Here is a 23,816-nt window from a genome sequence, read left to right on the forward strand (position 1 = left end):
AGGACTCTGAGCATCAACATCATGTCAATAAATCTCAGTACAGGAACGTCGTCTTAGAACGTTCTATCATCTGAGGTCTTGATAACATCTGGAAAACGTTCTGTCAATGTTGCACTGAGAACATCCTTTCTTTGTTATCATTCCCAGTGTGAAGTTCTGGTTCTGGTTGGTTGTAAGAGAACTTCAGAATAAAATGAAAACATCTCAAAGCACCCACCACTGAGGAGATCATTGGTTCTGTCTGACATGAATCAGAGTGAAACTGACCAGTCGTGGTTCTCAAGATGGAAACAAGAACACGACTTGCCAGCTCGGGGCAAGCCGAAGCATGATCCGTCAGCATCCAGTCAGAGAGAGATCAGGGTTAGGGTCAAATCTGTGGAGATGCCGGGTTCCTCCTGCAGTGGTCGTCTGTAAACAGAATTAGAGCTGAAGGTAGACAGGACTACTCCAGGTTCTCCTTGTTTCTGCTGCTGCTGTTGTTGTTGTTGTTGTGTTATCTTGTTGTTGTTTTGGACACAAAGCCAGGTAGGTATAAACTGAACTGATGTTTGGATGTTTAACAGCCAATCAGAGTTAGTTTCTGGTTTGAAACAGTGACTGTGTTTCTCCTGAGAAAACCAAAAATCAAAACCAACTTTTTAAAACTCATCTTGAAATAGGGGCTGCACAGTGGTATAGTGGTTAGCACTTTGGCCTTGCAGCAAGAAGATCCCCGGTTCAAATCCCGGCCTGGGATCTTTCTGCATGGAGTCTGCATGTTCTCCCTGTGCATGCGTGGGTTTTCTCCGGGTACTCCGGCTTCCTCCCACAGTCCAAAAACATGCTGAGGTTAATTGGTTACTCTAAATTGTCCGTAGGTGTGAATGTGAGTGTGATTGTGTGTCTGTATATGTAGCCCTGTGACAGACTGGTGACCTGTCCAGGGTGTCCCCTGCCTTCACCAGAGTCAGCTGGGATAGACTCCAGCACCCCCCATGACCCTAGTGAGGATAAAGTGGAGTATAGAGGATGGATGGATGGAATTAACCTCAGCATGTTTTTGGACTGTGGGAGGAAGCCGGAGTACCCGGAGAAAACCCACGCATGCACAGGGAGAACATGCAAACTCCATGCAGAAAGATCCCAGGCCCAGGCTGGGATTTGAACCGGGGATCTTCTTGCTGCAAGGTGAAAGTGCGAACCACCAACCACACACTGTGCAGCCTCCATCTGGAACCACGTTCATTAAATCTAGCAGACTTAAAAAGATGAATCAGAACATTTAAATATATGTAAACATTTACGGTTAAAATTGTAAAAGAACCGATTACCACTTAAAATAATAAAATAGAGATTTTTGATGGGACATTTATAGTTTTGCCTGTTTTTTAAAGTGCACATATGATTTTAAGATTTTACCAAATATGTACTTCAAAAAATCTAAATGTAACCTTTTTTTACAGTATTTTCTTTTGAATATCAGCATTTATCATTCAAAATTGTTCTGATTTAAATAGAGAAAATAATCATTTTACTGTAATACTTTGCAAAATTGATCATCCACTTCACATCTGCCTCAATGAACAACGAAACATCAGTGGACGGCTCCTATCCCTGCACTGCAAGACCGAAAGATTTAGGAAATCTTTCTTGCCATCAGCAGTCAGGCTATTCAATTTAAAATTAAACATATAAGAACCCTGACAACTGAATTTTCCTTCGGGGATGAATAAAGTGTTTGATTCTAATTTATATTGGCCATTTATTGTTTTGACTGTTTAAGTTTACATATAAATTAATGTTTTTTGTGAATTCCCTGGATATATGCAATTTAAAAAAAAATCCAATAAAAACATTTTTCCAAGTATGAAATGTATTAATAGAATTTTTTTTGAATAACAAAATGTCATTTAAATGTGATTTAAATACAGTAATTTTACATTTATGCCTTGTTAAAGAACAAATTAAAATCCAAAAAAAAAACAACAAAAACAGATTTGATGGATATTTATTACTATAACTTAAATTTACATATAAATTAAGCGTTGACTTAACAGGATATATGTAATTCAACAAACCAGCAAAATCTGTTAATTTTAAAAATATATTCTTCACTGTACAGAATTTTATTTTAAATAAAGGTAAATACCTGTAATTTATTTTTCTGATTTAAAGAAATAAATGAAAGGATCAACAGCTGAAACGTACGCATTTATTTCTTTTCAATCACTGTACAATGTCACTTTATTTACACTTTAATTTAAAAGACACATTTAGAGCAAAAGCATACTTAAAACAGTGCAGTATTTCCAAGTTTAAAAGCAGAACTAATAGAAGGTCTCTGGTCCTGCTGCTTCTAGGACCGGGACTTGCTGACCCAGTGGTATTTATCCACTCGAGGCCCGCTGAAGGTGAACGTCGCTCGGTACGACTTGAACGCTTTCTGGGAGCTTGGAGCTCCAGGATGAGGCGCCAACGCTTCCCCAGAAAACAGCTTCCGTTTGTCCCTGAGCCACGTCTGAGGAGCTCCTGGAGAAAACTCACTGAACTGGAGGAACAGAGGAAGGAGGAGCAACTTTTTAAAAAGGAATTAACAACAAAAACAAATTTTATTTATATGCATCTGGTCACAGCTTCCTTTAAAAACTCCTCACAGCTTTAGTTAATAAATACAAAAATGAAATATCTAATAATAACAATAACATCACTTCAGTGGGTTGGGTTGATATTAAATAAATATTCTGTGGCTATTTCAACTTTATTCTTTACAGTTTAGCCTAAATGATTTTACTAGACGTCTGTAATTTAACTAAACAGTAAAAGTCAGAAAAATAAGTTCATTTTCAGTGTCTGCAGTGGCGGCTGGTGGTGAAATTTGTTGGGTGGGCTAACAAATGCATAATACCGATTAAATGGTTAACACAGCTGCAAAAGCAACATCCCCTATGATACACACAGTTACATCAATTACAGGTACACTATACTTTTTTAGTGCTCTACAAACACACACACAAAACGTGTTCCAACTGCAGCGACTGCCCACAGACAGCCTGCTGCAACTGTCTTATTACAGCTGTTTGGCGACATGTAGTGCAAAACACGCCTTCAGTACAACAGATGACCTCAGCAAAAACAAGGTGTCACAGTCCTTTAACAGGTCAACCCCTTATTTGAAAAGAAGCTCACATCGACATCGATGTGATCCCAGTCTCTTAACTTCCAGCTTTTCCTCCAAAGACATTGAGGAAAATGGACATGAAAGCAAATAATCCACCTCGTTCATGCTAACGCCCGCCATAGCTAACCTTTTCTCACTGCGTCAAAGGTCTGTGGGCTGACTGAAGTTAGCCCAAATGATCAGTAAATCAGGGGGCGGGACATGACACCTGTCAATCACTTACAAGAACGAAATGAATGAAAGCGGACTGTATCTGCTGGGGCTGTAAAAAATCAGCCCATTTAGAGATATTCTATGTTTTTCTTTTGACTGATTGGTGCTGTTGCTACCTTTGTTTTCACCTAAACTTAAAACAATCTGTTGTAAGTTATTTAAAAAATAATTTTCTCCTCTTTTTTTGTGTTGGACTGCAGGGCTTAGCCCTGTTAGCCCAATTATACCAGCCGTCCCTGATCTTTTTTTTTTTTTAATATGAAAAAAAATTCTTTTGAAAAACAGCAAATATCTGTAAAAATGAATGACTTTTTGATTTAAATACAATAGTGTAATTTTACTCTAAAACCTTGTAAAATAATATTAATAAAAATATAGATTTCTGATGGACATTTACCATTTGTCTATTTTTTAAAGTTTACATATAAATCTTTAGTTTTGTATTATATTTTACTAGATATATAATGCAAAAATCTGTAAAATATATATATTTTTACCATTTTCTGTTCTTGATTATAGAGATTTTGTAAAAATATATTGAATTTTTATTTATTTTTAATGGATTATTTACCATTTTGGCCTGGTACTTCTATTATTCTTTTTCTCATCTTTAGTCAACATGTGAATTGAATATTATTGCTTTGATTTTATTAAATATTTTCTGTAATTTACCAAAACATTTAAAAATCTATGACAGTGGATTTAATACATAAATGTACCCAAATTTACTTATGATTTTACCAAATATACGTATTTAACAAAATAGGGGAAATTTCAAATCAGGAATATTTTAAAATGTATTTTCTTATGAACAACAACATTTTAAATATTTTAAGACAACTTCAATAAAGCAAAAAATTAAATATTAGTCATACATTGTAAAAGAATTATCTTTATCCATCCTCTATCCACCTCTTTATCCTCACTAGGGTCATGGGGGGTGCTGGAGTCTATCCCAGCTGACTCGGGTGAAGGCAGAGGACACCCTGGACAGGTCACCAGTCTGTCACAGGGCTACATATACAGACACACAATCACATTCACAATTAGCTTTATAAAATTCTGATTTTTAATGTGGATTATTATTTACTGTTTGGTGCTTTATGGTTCACATGTAAATTATGTTTCCTTTGATTTTCCAATTAACTAATTAACTGTAATTCAACCAAATAGGGAAAGTCTCCAAAATAAGAGTTTAAAAATTATTTACAAGTTTTCAGTCCTAAACATTTTCATTTCAAATCTAAATGAAATTAGTTATTATTATTAATAGTTTTAATTATTTCTCTGATAAGAAACGCAGCGGCGTTATGTGACAATCGACTCCGGTCTGTCCGTTCGGGACTAATTTGAGTACTTTCTAGTTATTTTGCACATATTTCAGGTCATTTTGAAGATTTGTGACATTTAGAGAACACACTTATTTTATGAGGTCAGTTTTACATCATTTTGGACATGTTTTTATTGTTTTCAGTCATTTTTGGAACCCTTCTAAGCCATCCTGTTTAACTCATTTTGGACAGATTGTGAAGAGGAGAAAAGGATCTTCTGAGCAAGTTCTGGACAAATTTCTAATCATTTTGTACAAATGTAGAGATTTGTTGAAGATTGCTGTATCATTGCCAGATAGTCACTGTAACCATGACAACCAGTGAACACTACATCAGCTGATTGTGATCCTTTTATTTTTAAATTTAAGTTGTTCAAGTAGGGGGCAGGCAAATACAAGAATTGTTTTCTTCTTGCTGCTCCTTTCCAATCATGGAGGTGTTGATCTGAAAATGTAGAGTGCATTTATCCACAAATTATGTTGTCCGCTTTCATGGAAGGAACAAATAAATAAATAAATACTACAAATCCACCTCTGAGGACTTATCAGGACTTATCCATCAGAAATGATCCAAGGAACAGCTGATTAAACTGTGGGGGGGTTTCTGAGCCGCTGCTACATATTTAGGTCATGTGATCCGGTATCTGTACATAACGTACACATGCAGAACACACGCCTGTGCTCAGGTCATTGTGTTTGTGGGTTCATCTATGTTAAATGGAGCTGTGATTTCTGATCATCAATAACTAATAAATCAATGCTGCATTTCTGACATTTGGAGGAATGAGCAGCTTTGGAGGAGGACTTATCTCTGAGGGCTTTTCTGGTTTAAATACTTTTACTGTTTTGTTTGTTTTTCCATTTGTTTTTAATGGTACATTTCATTACGAAGTTCCATTTCTGCTGTAAACTGCTTCCACTCTTTATTTTAATTTGTTTTTGTAGACTTTGTGGATCAGGACTCACCCTGTAGACGCTGTTGGGGTTGCTGACCGTCGGGATGGTTTTGGGTTCGGTGGTCAGTTGGTTTGGAGCAGAGCAGGGAGCTGATTGGACGCTGCTGCTGCTGCTCACGCTGCTGTCTCCGCCCACTTCCTCCTCGTCCGAAGAGCTTCCTGATTGGACGTCGAGGCTCGCCCGTTCCACAGCGTCATGAATACGACGGGAAAACTCACTGCCGTCATGCCGGTCCACCGCCGAAACGCAGAACGGAGCGCTGTGTTCACCGTACCTGAGAAACAAAATTAATTTACTGACACTACTTAAAAAGACAAATTATGAACAATCAAATACAGAAGTTTTACTGATTTTTTCCATTTTTTTAAATTAAAAAATAAAGTAAAATCACAAAAAACAGCAATTATACTTACAAGTTTATTTAAAACTAAACAAAAGCAAAAATTGTAACAACAAAGCATTAAATAAAGACAAGCAGTTCCTTTTCAAATGTTTCCGCAAGGGGACACAAGCCAGTGTCTTATTGTGCCGGTCCCAAGCCCGGATAAATACAGAGGGTTGTGTCAGGAAGGGCATCCGACGTAAAACTTTGGCCAAATCAAGCATGCGAATCAAATGTATGACTTCCATACCAGATCGGTCGAGGCCCGGGTTAAAGGGGAACTTCGTTTTTTTTCCCACCCTGGGGTCTGTTTTCATTTGTCATTTCATACATGTGAGTGATGGAGAAATGAGTTTTCGACATAGCTCCAGTATTTAGCCAGCCAGGCAGCTTAGCAGCTCAGCTAGCAGTTCAGCTAGCAAAAAGTATGGTCTGTATAGAGCTATCGCGCGATTTCAGAATGAGATTTGCTTTCTAGCGTCCTGACCTTTGGATACAGACCACAACAAAGGGTGGTAATGCACCAAGAAGCTGGATGCCAACTGCTGTAAAACAAGAAGAAGAAGACCACAACAAAGAGCGATCGCCAGGTAATGTGGAGGTTTTCATTCACTTCTCATCTCTAGTATGTTGTGGGACACTCATTGAGACTATCTGAGCCGGTCAGTGTGGGGCAAAAAGCACGTTAGGACGGACTTTGATGCGGGGGGGGGGGGGGGGGCAAGTTGCTCCATACTTTTTGCTAGCTGAGCTGCTAAGCTGTCTGCCTGGCTAAATACTGAAGCTATGTCGAAAACTCATTTCTCCATCACTCACGTGTATGAAATGACATGAAAACAGAGCCCAGGTTGAAAAAAAAAAACTAAGTTCCCCTTTAACAACGACCGCCATCGGTGCTGTCGACCTACAGGGTGCCGGTGGAAAATGGACGACTGTTGGTGGAAAATGGACGACTGTTGGTTGAAGAAGGAGAGGAGGAAGGTGTGTTCATAGGAAGAGAGAGAAGAGGAACACCAAGAGTCTAGGACTGAGAGTAGGGACTTTGAATGTTGGAACTATGACAGGAAAAGATAGCGAGCTGGTTGACATGATGCAGAGGAGGAAGGGGGACATACTGTGTGTCCAGGAGACCAGGTGGAAAGGTAGTAAAGCTAGAAGTTTAGGAGCAGGGTTCAAGTTGTTCTATCATGGTGTAGATAGGAAGAGAAATGGAGTAGGAGTTATCTTGAGGGAGGAGTTTGTTAGGAATGTCCTGGAGGTAAAAAGAGTGTCAGATCGAGTGATGAGCCTGAAGCTAGAAATTGAAGGTGTGATGTTCAATGTTGTTAGTGGGTATGCTCCACAGGTAGGATGTGAGCTGGAGGAGAAGTAGAAATTCTGGTTGGACCTTGAAGTGATGCAGAGCATCCCTAGAAGTGAGAGAGTTGTCATTGGTGCAGACTTCAATGGACATGTTGGTGCAGGAAACAGAGATGATGAGGAGGTCATGGGCAGGTTTGGTATCCAGGAGAGGAACGCAGAAGGACAGATGGTGGTTGACTTTGCAAAAAGGATGGAAATGGCTGTAGTGAATACTTTCTTCCAGAAGAAGCAGGAACATAGGGTGACCTATAAGAGTGGAGGTAGGAGCACACAGGTAGACTACATCCTGTGTAGACGATGTAATCTGAAGGAGATCAGTGACTGCAAAGTAGTGGTAGGTGAGAGTGTAGCCAGACAGCATAGGATGGTGGTGTGTAGGATGACCCTGGTGGTGAAGAAGATGAAGAGGGCAAAGGCAGAGCAGAGGACCAAATGGTGGAAGCTGAAAAAGGAAGAGTGTTGTATGACTTTCAGGAAAGAGTTGAGGCCGGCTTTGGATGGTCAGGAGGTGCTTCCACATGACTGGACAACTACAGCAAATGTGATCAGGGAGACAGGTCGGAGAGTACTTGGTGTGTCATCTGGAAGGAAAGGAGATAAGGAGACTTGGTGGTGGAATGAGGAGGTGCAGGAGTGGATCCAGAGAAAGAGGTTAGCTAAGAAGAAGTGGGACACTGAGAGGACTGAAGAGAGTAGACAGGAGTACAGGGAGATGCAGCGTAAGGTGAAAGTAGAGGTGGCAAAGGCCAAACAAGGGGCTTACGATGACTTGTATGCTAGGTTGGACAGTAAGGAGGGAGAGACTGATCTGTACAGGTTGGCAAGGCAGAGAGACAGAGATGGGAAGGACGTGCAGCAGGTTAGGGTGATAAAGGATAAGGATGGAAGTGTGTTGACAGGTGCCAATAGTGTGATGGGAAGATGGAAAGAGTACTTTGAAGAGCTGATGAATGAGGAAAATGAGAGAGAACAAAGAGTAGAAGAGGTGACTGTTGTGGAGCAGGAAGTAGCAAAGATTAGTAAGGATGAAGTGAGGAGGGCATTGAAGAGGATGAAGAGTGGAAAGGCACTTGGTCCTGATGAAGCTATGGGAAAGAGTAGTTGAAGCTAGACTAAGGGCAGAGGTGAACATCTGTGAGCAGCAGTATGGTTTCATGCCAAGAAAGAGTACAACAGATGCAATATTTGCTTTGAGGATGTTGATAGAGAAGTACAGAGAAGGTCAGAAGGAGCTGCATTGTGTCTTTGTAGATCTGGAGAAAGCTTCTGACAGGGTGCCCAGAGAGGAACTGTGGTTTTGTATGAGGAAGTCTGGAGTGGCAGAGAAGTATGTTAGAGTGGTGCAGGACATGTATGAGGACTGTAAGACAGTGGTGAGGTGTGCTGTAGGAGTAACAGAGGAGTTCAAGGTGGAGGTGGGACTACATCAGGGATCAGCTCTGAGCCCCTTCTTGTTTGCTATGGTGATGGACAGGATGACAGACGAGGTTAGACAGGAGTCTCCATGGACTATGATGTTTGCAGATGACATTGTGATCTGTAGTGAGAGCAGGGAACAGGTGGAGGAGAAGCTAGAGGCGTGGAGGTTTGCCCTGGAAAGGAGAGGAATGAAGGTTAGCCGCAGCAAGACGGAGTATCTGTGTGTGAATGAGAGGGACCCAAGTGGAAGAGTGAGGTTACAGGGAGAAGAGATCAAGAAGGTGGAGGATTTTAAGTACTTAGGGTCAACAGTCCAGAGCAATGGAGAGTGTGGAAAAGAGGTGAAGAAGCGTGTACAGGCAGGCTGGAACGCCTGGATAAAAGTGTCAGGTGTGATGTGTGATAGAAGAGTTTCAGCTAAAATGAAAGGAAAGGTTTACAAAACTGTGGTGAGACCAGCCATGTTGTTTGGTCTGGAGACAGTGTCCCTGAGGAAAAGACAGGAGGCAGAGCTGGAGGTAGCAGAACTGAAGATGCTGAGGTTCTCTTTGGGAGTGACCAGGATGGATAGGATCAGGAATGAGGACATCAGAGGGACAGCACATGTTAGAGGCTTTGGAGATAAAGTCAGAGAGGCCAGACTGAGATGGTTCAGACATGTCCAGAGGAGAGAGAGTGAATATATTGGTAGAAGGATGCTGAGTTTCCCACTGCCAGGCAGGAGGCCTCGAGGAAGACCAAAGAGGAGGTTTATGGATGTGGTTAAAGAGGACATGAAGGTAGTTGGTGTGAGAGAAGAGGATGCAGCAGACAGGGTTAGATGGAGGCAATTGATTCACTGTGGAGACCCCTGAAGGGAAAAGCTGAAAGGAAAAGAAGTTCCTTTCAAACACTAATTTATTTTTTTACATTTAACTTTTGTGTTTCTGTATTGAAACCAGATAAAAATGTTTACAGATATTTGCATTTTTTTTTAGAAAAAAAAATGAACAACAAATACTTCAAAATGATAAATAATGTTTTATCCATTTTTGCAAACATCAAAATTTTGTCTTTTTACAAATATTGATTTATTTTTTTAATCAGGAAAAAATGAATCTGCTATTTAAAGAAAAAATGTGTATATTAATGACTGAAAAATGTCCATTTTAAAACCATTTTATGGATTTTGTTTGATTACAGATGATTTTTAGTTAAAAAAAAACTGAAAACTTTGTTGTTGAAAAAATGATCGTTAACTAAACTCACAAACACCAGAATTTACAGAAATGTTCTGCTTTCCACAGATTATTCTTGTACTTTGAATTAATCCTATTGTTTTCTAGAACCGCTGACCGGTTCCTCCGGGTTCTGACCTGCAGGACACCTCTCCCGGGTCGACCCACACCGTCAGCTCCTGGGGGAGGCCCAGGTCCTCGTAGCGCACGTTGCTGCGCTCACAGGCCTCCAGCAGAACCGGGTCCTGCAGCTGGAGTCGGTTCATACGTAGACATCTGGAACACAGAACAGGTTCCAAGTGTTCTTCTGAACGTCTGAGAAGGAGCTCTTCACTGAGAGGAACCAGAGTTCTGCTGCCTCCAGGTGGAACCTCAAACCGGCGGTTTATTAGGACTTAAAAATGTTCTCCACCAGAAGAACCAGACAAGTTCACCTCATGGCAGATATCACAGCTAGAAGTTTGGATTTCAAAGATGTTAAAGTTCTGTAAAGTTCCAGTAATATTTTATTTCATAACTTGCTTTTATTATTGCATCCATGTACATTTGTATTTATTCACATTAAAATTTCTTTTATTTTTGAAACTCTGAATCGCTCAAAACTTGACTCCAAATTTGACCTGAAATTCACTTTTTAAAGTTTTCTTCAGTGAAAAATCAGCAAACATGTTCAGGTTTTCAGCTCTTTTCCCCTCAAAACTCTGAACAAATTTTATAGTTTTAAATTAGAAAAGAAAAAAGGCATTTTTACAGATGTTTGCTTTTCATCCATCAATGAAAGAAATTTTTTTCAAGTTTTTTTTGTTGGCGCTATGTATATATATATATATATATATAAATATAAAGTACAGATGACATCCAGTAAAACCCCAAAAATATCCTGACTTACGCGTTCATGGAGGGGAAAAAAGTTTAAAAAGTCCAAATGATTTAAAAAAAACAAAAAAACAACAACTGTACTTTCAAAAACAGTAATTTTCTTTCACAAATCGCAGTTTTGCTGCAAACCATCTAAAACATTATTTCAGATTATTTCCTTTTCTCTTTGGTAGTTTTTGAACATTTTGTCCATTATTACATTTTTAATGTTTTTGTGCCAGAATTCTGAGCTTTGTTAGTTTTTTAAACTGGATGTTTTTTTTATTTTTGAAACAGAGTGAATGATTTCCCAACTTGTCTCCAGATTTTATCCAAAATGCACTTTTTAAGGTTTCCGTCTGTGAATTATCAGGAAAAGCGTCCAGGTTTTCAGCTGCTTAACAACTTATTGATCCTGTTTTTTAAAGGTTTCGTACCAAATTGCCGTCTTTGGTTTTTCCTTGTTCTGAGGCGCCTCACCTGTAGGCCTCACCTGTAGGCCCCGCGCCTCACCTGTAGGCCTGTCCTCTGGTTGGGGCACTCGGGTTCCAGTGGTTCTTGTAGTTCTCGAACAGAACAGAGGTGAGGCTGGCGGCGAATCGCTCCCTGCCGTCGTTTTCCAGAACGCCGTATCTCTTGACCAATCGAGTCACGAAGAACACGGCAGCAGCGATCTCCTCCTTCATGCTTCCAGGTCAGACGATAAAAACCTCTCGGAGAATAAAACACGTGTAGGTTGGTCCTACTCTCATAGAAAACTGAAAAACAACTAAAAATAAAACCAACTAACTGGAAGCCAGACAATTCAAGCAAACATAATTGCTGCTGATGCTCCACAGAACATCTAAATGTGGCAGCAGCAGGTTGATCTGAAACTGCTCCTCTTCGCTTCTGCTGCTTTAATAAAACCTCAGTTCAGCTGGGAGACGAGTCGACACACCTGAAGCCGGTTGGACTCAAATGAAGTCTTTCCTGCTGCATTTCAGAGCCGAAATGTGAAGAAACTTTTACTTATTTTCACTTTTAAGTTGGTCTCAAAGTCTCACCAGAGGAAACTGCAACAAATCAAAAGCAGTTTTGTGATTTTAATGCAACTTTCAGAGATTTATGAGCAGGTTTAACTCATTGATTTGCAAAATGAAGGCACTAGTTACTATAATTAACTTCTTTCTAAACAATAAGTCTTTAAATTGATTCCCTACTAGTTTTTCCACATTATTTAAAATATGCACATTTTCTGGTGTTTACTTTTACTCTCACAAACCCGTTATCTGGTGAACCGTTTTAAAGCTTCAGTATCTCCAGAAATAAAACTCTGAGAGTCATGAAATTTGGTAAAAACACAGAAAAAACAGTTTCTAGTTGTTCCAAATGTTGAAATGGCTCCAGCTAAGGAAACATTTTTAATTATTGGCTTGAGAAAATGGAAAATGTTTAAGGAAGACTGGTATTATATCCCCAGAAAGTTCCTGTAAGCGCCAATAAATACACGTTTGTATTCATATTTCCTACTAATCTTTAGTCAGCTTCTTTCACCTTCTTCTGACGCCTCTAAAATCAGTAGAATTTGTTTTGTGTTCAGCATGAGAAGCTGTTCTGTTTCATATGTACATTAGTAAACATCTAAACCTCTGAAATTCAGTATTTGAGCAAAATTACAAGAAAACTGACTTCATTTACCTTTAATTCTTGGAAAATCTTTCGGTAACAGCAGGAAAAGCATCATGACATCGACCAAACTATAGAAATCCATGAAAAAAAAAATGCAGATTTTTCAGGGTTTCATTTCTAGTTTGCCCAAATTTCCAAGAAAGTTTGCATATTTGTAAAGATACTTGTAGAATTTTAGGCTGACATATAAAAACAAGAAAGACTAAAAAAAAGGAACAGAAACAATCACAGCATATATTTTATTTGAGTAAACAGTGAATTTATAGAAAGCCAAACTCATTCATGTCACAGAAACAAAAGTAGTTTCCTCTACTTTCAACCTCCAGTGTAGAAATTCATCGAATAAAGAAATGAAACAAGCAGAGCAAACACCAAAGTGCAAATTATCAGAAAATGTACAAAAATATTCTCATTTTTTTCCCAGATGCAGTTAATAACAAGTTCCACTCAGAGTATTTGAACATGACAACATTTCTGATGGATATCAGCTGAAACATGGAAAACTTTGGCCTTTAAATGACAAAAGTAGAATATTGCAGCTGAACAATCAACCGAATAAACAGGTTCTTAATGTGGCGATCAGGAGGAATGAAGTTACCGGAGAGGACGGATGTCGTCTGCATTTGATCAGTTTAAACGTTAGTTTTGTTTGGCATGAGACAGAGAAACGGGGCTTCAGGCAGGAAAAATAACACAAAAGGTGAAATATCAGAGGGAAAGTAGGTGTTTAAAGCCAAAGAATCCTAGATGGAAACTACAAAACGAACAATAAAACGTCTTCCAACATCTAGCAGAAAGACCAGTTTCTGTAGTTTTAATAAAACCAGCAGTCTGTCTTCTACAACGACCGCAGAACGGTTTGGCTTTTTAGAGACACAAATTTACAACGAACCGAAGCAACGCTGCTGTTTTACCAGAACAGTCTGGACTTTGTTGACTTTTCTGGAGCTTTCATCTGACAGAACTCACCGTCAACCAGAGAAATAAACTGTGACTCCTTCATGTGGTAGACCATCAAACTGAGATCTTCTGGTAGCGTCTTTTTCAAGTCAGGTTTAATTCTGGGAAGTTTCACCCACAAATCTGCAGAGTTAATATTTTATTGGAGTCGGCTTACTGTATCCTCCTGAGAACATTGATGTCCTCTGGACTGGACATTTGTTTTTGAATGATAATCTGAGGATATCTGGACTCCTTGGAGCTACCGGACTAAATCCTGACGTGTTTAATGGAGGACATCCTGATCTTTCTAATGGTGCCTGAGGATCGGGGGGATGACGGGAACTTTGTTTTATACGGACACTAAATGGAGACGGCAGCTAAATGACAGGAAAACAGAGAAGTTCAGTCAGAAATGAAGACATCGTTGCTTTACTGATGCTAATCATATATTTTCTTGTTTTCTTGTGTTCAGTTAACTAGCAGCTAACTAGCATGCTAGTTCTTTGTTTACATTCAGAACATTTCTTTGTGTAAAACAAACACAGTGAATGTAAAGTAAATAATGTAATCAATAAATAGTTGTTTATTAGAAGGTTTCATTCAACCTCTTCATTTTTTAAACTATTGCCATTTCATTGCGTTTCATTAGAAAATGGAATGATGCTCTTGTTTTCTTGTTCCTGTTTTGTTTTTGAAGTGTCGCTGTTTTGTTTGTTTTGGGGTCAAACTGTTCTGTTGTCTCTAAAATTAAAATGTTTTTATAAAATTTTAAATTGCAAATTCTTTTTTAGCTCAAAAAAGGCAGGAAATCACAAACAGAAATTGAAAGATTCTTTTCCCCCTCGGTTCTCAGAAGGTTGTGGCGTAATCAGGACTTAAGTCTGATAAAAGGAACCGATAAGAAAAGATGCAGACCGACTTGACGTCTGAACTAAGCTAAGCTAGATGCAGCAGCTAAAGCCGCTTAGCTTAGCTTCATATAAACACCAGAAAAAGAAGGAAACGGCTGCTCTGGTTCTCTCTGCAGCTGGAAAATGTGGTTTGTGGTCTGACTCCTGATCACCCAGAAACTGTTCAAACACCAAATATCAACAGAAAAAAAACACATTTGTTGAGTACATTTCCCAGAGTGTTGAGCTATTTTAGTTTAGTTCACCGACGTCAGCAAGTTGAGTGATTAAACGGATTTAAAATGAACTTTTCACACTTTACATCGTTGATATATACGGCCACTCGAAGTGGTCGAGTTCAGGTCAAATGAAAAGAAACCAAATAAAACACATGAGCAATAAATTCTTTTTAGTTTAAAAAAATCAAAGCAGGAATAAAAAAGCAGCTTCAGTCAAATAAATAGAATCATCCTGAGGTCAGAAACAGAAAAACACGTTCAGATAATTAAACAAATCCCAGTGAAGGGTTTAAATCGTTGTCAAAATTAAAACTTGTGCGACATAAAAACAGACTTTAACTGTTGTTTGATCAGAGACGTTTTAAAGAACATCCAGACGTTCTAAAAGCTGGATGGTTGAAGTGAACAAAACCTGCTGTGAGAACATTAAGAGGTGAATTTCTCCAGGAGAACATGATTCAAGAACAAATATCAGCTTCTCTCCAGGTTCCAACAACAACATCGACACTTCATCTAAATGACGACATGACTTTTAACTGAGCTGATCTTTGGAGTGTTTTCATGAATTAGTACACGGCAGAACGCCTGATCATTTACCTGTCCAGGTGTAAAACAGCTTTTACGTTCACAACATTGTGCAAAAGAGCTGTTACGATTAGTCTGATTCACAATTCTCACATTTGTCGTCTTCTTAAACAAACTTCAGCTGAAAATGTTTGACAGAAGCAAATTTAGGTCAATTCAGTCTAAATGAACAGTTTTTACCTCTTAATTAATTCACAGCTGTGAAACTGTGGTAACTCATAAAAACAAAAAAAAAACAAAAGCAAAACGTTCAGTCGGTGTTTTTGGATAAACTCATCTGAAAATGGTTTCCATCCACATTCATTCAACATTCATTTAATCCTAACCCTAACCGGTTCTGCTGCTAAAATGATTCAATCTGACATATTTAGCTTTTTAGAGGCACCAGTTCTATCAAACGGAGACATTTCTAATTGTTCAGCCCTAGTTTCAGTTCTCTAAATGTTAGTGAAAACCTGTTTAATGGTTGCTTCAGTGTGGACGTCCTTAGAAACTAAACTTTGTTTTCAGATGTTTCCATAAAAGTGTTAAATGATCAGAAGCTGCATCTAAACCTGAAATCTGAGCCCTAAACCTGCTGATAAGATTAGTCGTAGACTCTCCAACAACTCATCTATCAGCTAGCCAAACTCCACATAGAAACCTAACGGGAGTTCCTCGGTTTATTAGAAGGTAAATGATGAGCAGACTCTAGCAGAGTCTGGGTACTTTATACCAGGCTGTCTTCAGAAGGTCTAACTGGCTCAGAAACGCATGAAATCTGAGGTAACCATCACTTCTCCTCACACCTGAAACTAATACAACCTTCCACATGGGTTAGGGTTATTTCTATTTGATTTGAATAGAAAAGCAACATGAGAACGGTCAGTACGAGGAGCAGCAGGAGATGGATGTAAAGCTGGAACTGATCAACGTTCTCAGGACACCACTAAAGTCAGAACATGATGTCCTCAGGACTCCAACAACAACTCAGAGCCTAAAGTCCAAGCAATCAAATAATAAAACCTGCACACTTCAAACTTTGGTTTTCGTCGTTGCATTTTTAATGTGTTGATGACGGACTGAACTGAGCTGAAACATCTAACCACAACTAACCACAAACCAACATCTCCTTGGAAATACACGTCACTGTTAGTGACATCAAAATTTGGATTTAGTCAGCCTGCAATAAACCGAAAAATATACAGAAAAGGCAGTTAGTCAGATATCTGCGGCTGTGATTGGCCAAAGGACACGATGACAGACGAACAGGTGAACGAGACCAAGATGATAAACAGCAGCAAAGACCGAAAACAGAAACAATCGATGCTGAAGCTGTTAAATCTGAGCATCCTTTCTATTAAACCAGTTTTCTCAGTAGAGGAAAGAGTCTGATGAAGAAATCCAGCATGGAAAGACATTCACCAGGAGAACAAACAAATCAGAAATATAGCAAAAAAAGCATCTTTAGCTCTTAAAATAAACCAAAAGTAATAAAAAAAATAGAACTTCTGATGTTAATAAAAAGTTTGGTGGGTTGAGTGGAGGAAAGAGTGCACATTATTGGCAGCTTTCATTCTGATTATTGGTCAGATTTGATCTGTGGACGTCTATGAGGATCAGTCGGCATCAAATCAGACAGAAGCCAGGAAACGATTTTATTCACCTATTTGTTATTTGGGGACAGACAATGAGTTCTGTTAAATATTTCATTTGAATTTAGACAATTTCAGTTGTTTTCAGACCTGCAAGTCTTTGTGTTTTTATTACTCACATAGAACCTGGGCAGACATTTTAAAATGTCAGTATTTTGAGAAATTAAACTCCCATGAAGTCAGCTGAAGACAGAAAAACAGTTTCCAGCTGATTAAATTTTAATATGAAGACAACGTGATAAATGGCTCAGACCTCGCTATACTTACATTAACTTCTACACCTGTGGCTTTAAAAGTTGGCAAAATGTCGACCAAAGACTATTAGTAGTAGGAGATCTGGATGCATCCATAGAAACACACGAACAGGAACTTTGTCTGAAAACGCTGCACTTTTTTCCATTTTCAGGGTTTAGTGACTGAAATCAGGAATCTGCTGAAGGGTTAGCTAACCCTAACCCTACAGACATCAGAGGAATCCAAGCCAACAATATAGAACATAAAATAAGTCTTTATGCAGATGATGTATTACTTTTCCTAAATAACTCCAAATCATCTATCTCCCAGACAATCACCCTTATTAATACATTTTCATTGATATCTGATTATTCTATCAACTGGTCCAAGACTACAGCCATGCCTATTAATTGTGACATACCAAGAATATCTAACATCACAATACAGTCTGGAAACCTCAGATATTTAGGCATAAATATCTCTCCCAGGACATCAGAACTTACAAAACTAAATTATGTTCAGTTATTGAAAACAATAGAGGACGATCTTATACGGTGGAAGCACTTACCTTTATCACTCATGGGGAGAGTAGCCACTATTAAAATGATGGTTTTACCTAAAGTTAACTATGTATTCTCAATGATACCATCCAAACCATCCTCCTGTTGGTTTAAATCACTGGACTCATATATATCCAAATTTCTTTGGAAAAACAAACCATCACGTATCAGTTTAAAGACTCTACAACAGACTAAAGATAGAGGTGGACTGGATTTACCTAACTTCAGTCTCTACTTCCTAGCTAGTAAGCTGCAGTATATTTCCAAATGGCTAAAACCTAGTAATGTAGATGAGTTATGGTTAGATGTAGAGCAAGCAATATGTGAGGACATAGCTGTTTCTGACTTGCCATTTATCAGCACAACTATTAAATCTCATCAGTGTTTCAAAAGCATTAATATCAGCTCGTTTTTCATGGCTTGGTGGGAATTTCTAAAATTAAGTAAGTCTTCAGTCATTCCATGTAAATTTACTCCAATCTGGAATAACCCTGACGTTCTACAAAATAAAAAGATGATACATTTTACTCACTGGAGAAACCAAGGGATAAAACAGAACATATCATAGAAGATGGTAACTTTCTGTCATTTCACACACTCACTTCACAACATGGAATTAACACAAAATTTTTAGAATACCACCAACTTAAATCGATTATAGGAAAAAAATACACTCTCAACCAATTACACTGGCAGCTTCCTCTTAGAGTAGAAGAATTCTTAAATTTTCGGGTGGGGGGTGGCTTGGGTGTATGTGTGTGTGTGTGTGTGTGTGTGTGTGTGTGTGTGTGTGTGTGTGTGTGTGTGTGTGTGTGTGTGTGTGTGTGTGTGTGTGTGTAAGGGGTCTTGTGCCCTTGGGGGGCGGCCGCGGTGGGCCTGGGGATGGTGGGCCCTGGGTTGGGCTCTTCTGTTGCCCTCTGTCCTCCCTCACCTTTCCGCCTTTTGGTGTGTGGCGGCTGTGTGCCTCTTTGGTCGGCGGGTCTCTGGCTGCGGTTGCTGTGGGCCCCGGTCTTGGTGGCGGCTGCTCCTGGCTCGTCCTGCGCTGGAGGGCGCCTGGGAAACGGGGGTGCCTATTGCCCTTAGTGGCTCGCCCTCTGGGGGGAAGTTTTCTTCCCTACAGACCTCATCCCCGGACCCCTCACTTCCTCTGCTCACTTTCACACACATGTAGGGCTATGGGAGGTGTGCTCATTTTGCTGGGTGTGGTGGTGGGGGCCATCTAAGTGGCCCCATCCGCTACACCCTCTGATGGCTCACCTCTCAAGTTTTAATTGCACTTAGTCACTAAAGACAGCAAAATACTGATAACACACACTGCATCTGGGGGACACAGCATGCTGTGTAAGGTGGGCGGGGTTGCTTTGGTAGGCGGGACCTCCCGTTGACCGCGATCCCGGCATGGCTTAGCTACTACCCCCCAATTTTAATTGCAAACAACACAGATCTCACCAACACTCATGTGCAGGGGAGGTGAGGGTAATGGGGTTCTTCACATCCCCGTTTCCTGGTTGCCGGGTGGCCGTCTGGGGTGGCTGGTTCCCCTGGCGATGTTGACCCTCTGCCTGGGGGGGCGGGGGTTGCCTCTTGGATGCCTGGGGCCCGGGGTCCTGTGCTGGGTCCGCCCTGGGCCTCCGGCCCCTGGCGGGGTCGGCGGACGCCGATCTTGGTCGCCTGGGGCCCGGCCCTGCTGGGCGCTGGAGGTCCTGGCCGGGTTCTCCCTCTGCCCCCTTCCGGGCCGGTCCGTGGTCGTCCTCGTGGTTTGGTGGCTCGGATCTCTGCTCTGGGATTGCTGCCGGCTCGCCTGGGTCTTGTGGGCTCTCGGGCCCGCTTCTGGCCTTCACGGAGGTCAGAGGTCATAGTTGCATGATCACAGTCACAATTGCACCGTACTCTGCATGTGGACATAGCAACCATGTTGTCTTGTGGGGAGTTAAGTTTGTCCTGGTGCCAGAATATCAAAAGACATGTTTCCTCAGTTTGTTTGCTTCACATAGATGATCTGAATAATTACTAGCTGTGTTTCCTAACAAAACCCGTAGGATGCGTTCCGGTGTGTCTTTGTTAAGGTGTACTAGCTTGTTATCTGTTGTGTCGGTTTCAATTGAAAGATAATTGTATTCTTGCACTTTTCCTCTTCTCTTCACTATCCCCTCTTGTTGTTGTTTTTTTTCTCCTTTTCTCGTTTCTTTCTTCCTACCTTTCCCCTGTCAGGTCCGGCAAACTTATGTATATTTAACTAATCAACAAGTATTCAAACTAAATAAATTACTGAACAGTATCAAGGGGAGTCTTATACTTACGAACTCCCCTTGGAAAAGCAAACTTGTGTGGCACAATGCAGCAGCCAGATCCTCATTCTGCCTGCTCTGTTGCCGGACAGGACACAAAAAAAGAAAAAAAAAAAAAAGGAATCTGCTGAAGGCATTCAATCACCATTTTGTCAAAAACAGCGGAAAAAAACCTGGAATCTTTCCTTGTCACACCACCAAACATGAAATTCTGCTGGTGTTAGAGGCTGTAAAAGGAGATGAACTGTTGACCAAAGGCTGTATTTTTGTGCTTTTCTAACAGTTTCATGGGTCAATAATGCTGGACTCTGCTGGAGTCATTCGATCCAGCCACATTTCATCGCTTTCACAGTTGTATTTCTGCAGATACTGAACCACTGAAGTGGCTTTCTACATAAGACTTTGTGTTTTTGAGGGTGAAATTATAAAAATGTCCAGATCTGAAAAAAGATTTCAATTTGTTTTAGGTCCCAACTAACAAATACGAAGAAAATCTGAGACAGTGAAGGCAGCTGTCTGAAACGCACCGACTGACCTCTAAACAATTTAAAATAGAAGGTATTCATTAAAGCATTTAGTTGGTTTCTATGGGTGGAGCTTCAAGAACGTGATTCTCATACGCTGCCTTTATGAAATCATTCCAACTACAAGGACTTTTGACAGAAACTGAAGACGAGCTGCACAGAAAACCTTCAGATTCATCGGTGGAAACACGTTTTGGCACGACGGAGAACACAACAGGAAAAGTAGCACAGACAGACGTCGTATGTACACCTGGACACGACGAAGAAAAAATACAGCCACCTCTGAGTGTGAATGAGTCTGTACACACATTTACATTATTTACTGGATCGCTTTCATTGACTTTATGGCAGCAAAATCTCACGACCTGCAACGTCCGAATGGTCAGACTGGAGGCGTGTCTAACAACAAAAACACCTCATGTGGGAGTGATCGTGTAAATAAGAAAAAACAGCATGTCTCCCTTTTGTTATCAGACTTTTTCAGAGCTTCTGCTCCACTATGGCTCAACAAAAAATAAATAATAAAGAGAAAAATAAACTTCTTTTAGGTGTTCTTATGTTGGGACTTTTTCTGACCGCCTCTCTTTCAGACACACTGTTTCTCATTTCTTCTTGCTTTCCTCTCTGTACAGTGACTTCTTGTAACAGTCGATTTATCATTTTGCAGCGACTCTTCCATGCAGTCTCTCAACATTCAGCACTTAAATCCTGAGCAGCTTGTTTCCTAGCACACTTCATGCAGTGTTTATGCCTTTAAATGCATCATTCCTTTCTACATTTCACACTCTTTTCTTCTTCTTCTACCACAAACTGTGCTGTCATTCAGGTGTGGACTGACATTCTGCAAGACTTATTATCCCCAGCAAATGTTAAGAAGAAAAGACAACATCTGAAATAAATCTAGTCTTCCACGCTTTCATATGTCTGCTACAAACACACATTTAGCTGCCTGCGGAGTGACCAAAGTGACGGAGAGCGACAAAAATCAACCGTCCTCCAAACTGCATTAAAAAAACAAACAGTGGCAATAAATAGAACGCTTAAAAACCTAAAGAAGTCAGATTTGAACGGGGCAGGTGACTGGTACTGCTGATGTAAAGGGAGTGTGATCATACTGGTGCTGCCGTGTTCACACCCCACTGATCTGAGACCAGCAGACGTCCTGCTGCCGCTAAAACGGAAGCTTCTTCAGCTGCTCGAAGGTGATGAAGAACTGAAAACTGAGTTAAGGAGATGACAGCAGGAGGAGCTCAGCGCTGAAAGAAGCTCTGAACAGGACTTCTACTGATAATAGACCCAGTAAACGCACACTGAGTGAACATTTCCACATCACTCACTCCGTTAGTTCAACCCCATTCATTCTGTCGTCATCAGGAAATTTACTGTACGGGAGAACAAGGTGGAGGTCTGTCTGTCTGTCTGTCTGTCTGTCTGTCTGTCTGTCTGTCCACCACATTCCTCTAAAACAGACTGATGGATTTGGATCAAATTTCCAGTGAAGGTCAGAAATGACTCGAGGACCAAGTGATCAGATTTTGTCAGTGATGCAGCTTATAGTCTGGATCCATGGATTAGTTACAGATTTCTGTATCGTTGCCAGATAGCAGCACGGCATCACTGTAACCATGACAACCAGTGAACACTACATCAGCTGATTGTGATCCGACTACAAATCCACCTCTGAGGACTTATCAGGACTTATCCATCAGAAATGATCCAAGGAACAGCTGATTAAACTGTGGGGGTGTTTCTGAGCCGCCCGCTACATATTTAGGTCACATGATCTGGTATCTGTACATCACGTACACATGCAGAACACACGCCTGTGCTCAGGTCATTGTGTTTATGGGTTCATCTATGTTAAATGTTGCTGTGATTTCTGATCATCAATAACTAATAAATCAATGCTGCATTTCTGACATTTGGGGGAATGAGCAGCCTTGGAGGAGGACTGATCTCTGAGGGCTTTTCTGGTACATAATGTAATAATGAATACATATTATGAAATGGAACATTTTCTGAAAAACAAGAACATTTGAATAAAGACTTGTCAAATAATGGATGGACTTATTACCTGACAGATTATTACCTTCCATCCTTACCTGCTGATTAACAAAATAACTGATCTATGAAACTGTTTCTGTTTTTCAGATTTCATCTCATCGTTACATCTTTATATCACAAGCTTTTCCTGGAATTCTATTTTTTCTAAGACCTAGAAATGAGTAAATGATTTCTCCATTTCTCCCATTCATGAAAGAGCTTTTTGAAGGATACGATGATGTTCCACGGTCCCAGTCGCAGCCAGTTGGGCCAGAAGCCCTTATAGAGAGCAAAGAAGCCCTCGTTCTTCCACGTCTGCATCACTCCGTCCAGCGTTCCTTTGTACATGGGGCTGCCAGACAAAACCCGCTGGTTCATCATCCGGGTCCGGACCACGTCTACGGGGTTGGAGGCCAGCGCTCCGGCCAAACCGCAGGTAAAACTAGAACTGAACACATGAACCACTGAATGAAGCCGTGTTTGCATCGTGTTGCCATGGTAACCTGACTGCTAGTGATGCAGAAGTCAAATAAACATGTTTTATGTTTGGTCCGTTTACGTTGCAGCTGATAGAACACAGATTAGAACACTGATTATTCTACTGGTATTTATGACAGAATATTCAATCAGTAACATTAATTTCACTTTAATCTGGATATAAATTAAATGTTTATCCTGCATTATGGGACAGTGTCAGAATTAAATGCACGTTAACACAACATAATGTTTGAACAAGACGACATGGTCATCAATATCCCCCGCCACATGTGATGTCTATGAGTCTATATCCAAATAGTGATCAAGGGCCATAACTCTGTGAAATATTATCGCACAGGTCTCATTTTCGAACTTGATCAAGGTGTCCATGGTGTGAAGCTACACACTAAATTTCGTAATCCTAGCTGTAATAGTTTCCGAGAAAAGCTGTCCCCTTCATGTCGGACGGACGGACGGCCGGACGGAGGCCAAACCTATATCCCCCCTTTTCCACTTCGTGGAGGCGGGGGATAATAAATGAAGTTTAGCAGCTCTAATGTGCAGCTGTTAGTCATCAATAATCAGCTGCATTGATCAGTAAAATAAATATATTAACAGTTTTCTTTCAGCATTCCTCTCTGGCATCATTTGCAGCGCTTTATATTCTCATTGTCTTCATTAAAACAACCTGCTGACTGAAGCAGCTGAACACAATCAGGTCATCTGATGTAGCAGAAAACCTGAGTTTACAAAGAAACCTTCATGATAACTTCTATCTCTGACTGGAGTTTCAGTTTTTGTTGAGTCGAATCCCACAGAGAAAGCTTGAAC

At 40.2% G+C, this 23,816-nt stretch overlaps 2 protein-coding genes across 8 annotated transcripts in view; both read right to left on the reverse strand.

The window, feature by feature from the left end:
- Nucleotides 1-2,185: 2,185 nt before the first annotated feature.
- Nucleotides 2,186-12,675, reverse strand: btg4 (B-cell translocation gene 4). The gene is made up of 4 exons (XM_022214682.2): nucleotides 11,412-12,675; nucleotides 10,179-10,316; nucleotides 5,670-5,934; nucleotides 2,186-2,530 (listed from the first exon to the last, which is right to left on the reverse strand). The coding sequence occupies exons 1-4, from the start codon at nucleotides 11,582-11,584 to the stop codon at nucleotides 2,339-2,341; spliced, it is 768 nt and encodes a 255-aa protein (XP_022070374.1). The 5' UTR covers nucleotides 11,585-12,675; the 3' UTR covers nucleotides 2,186-2,338.
- Nucleotides 12,676-12,794: 119 nt separating this feature from the next.
- Nucleotides 12,795-23,816, reverse strand: part of slc25a14 (solute carrier family 25 member 14) — a 45,173-nt gene continuing 34,151 nt past the window's right edge. For all 7 annotated transcript variants that reach the window (XM_051937754.1, XM_051937753.1, XM_051937752.1 and 4 more), the window contains 2 exons: nucleotides 22,743-22,956; nucleotides 12,795-21,678 (listed from right to left, as the gene is read on the reverse strand). In XM_051937754.1, the coding sequence (XP_051793714.1) occupies nucleotides 21,637-21,678; nucleotides 22,743-22,956 (256 nt within the window). In that variant the 3' untranslated portion in view covers nucleotides 12,795-21,636. The remainder of the gene's footprint in view (nucleotides 21,679-22,742; nucleotides 22,957-23,816) is intronic.

Source organism: Acanthochromis polyacanthus, chromosome 17 (assembly GCF_021347895.1).
Source record: "Acanthochromis polyacanthus isolate Apoly-LR-REF ecotype Palm Island chromosome 17, KAUST_Apoly_ChrSc, whole genome shotgun sequence".
Classification (NCBI taxonomy): domain Eukaryota; kingdom Metazoa; phylum Chordata; class Actinopteri; family Pomacentridae; genus Acanthochromis; species Acanthochromis polyacanthus.

Excerpts from the sequence above, each read along its gene's own strand:
- btg4 (XM_022214682.2), bottom strand. The coding sequence starts at position 11,584 with ATGAAGGAGGAGATCGCTGCTGCCGTGTTCTTCGTGACTCGATTGGTC. Across the intron at positions 10,317-11,411 it reads ACCAGAGGACAGGCCTACAG|ATGTCTACGTATGAACCGAC; the intron begins GTGAGGCGCGGG and ends TCTGTGTTCCAG. Across the intron at positions 5,935-10,178 it reads CCGGGAGAGGTGTCCTGCAG|GTACGGTGAACACAGCGCTC; the intron begins GTCAGAACCCGG and ends TTTGTTTCTCAG.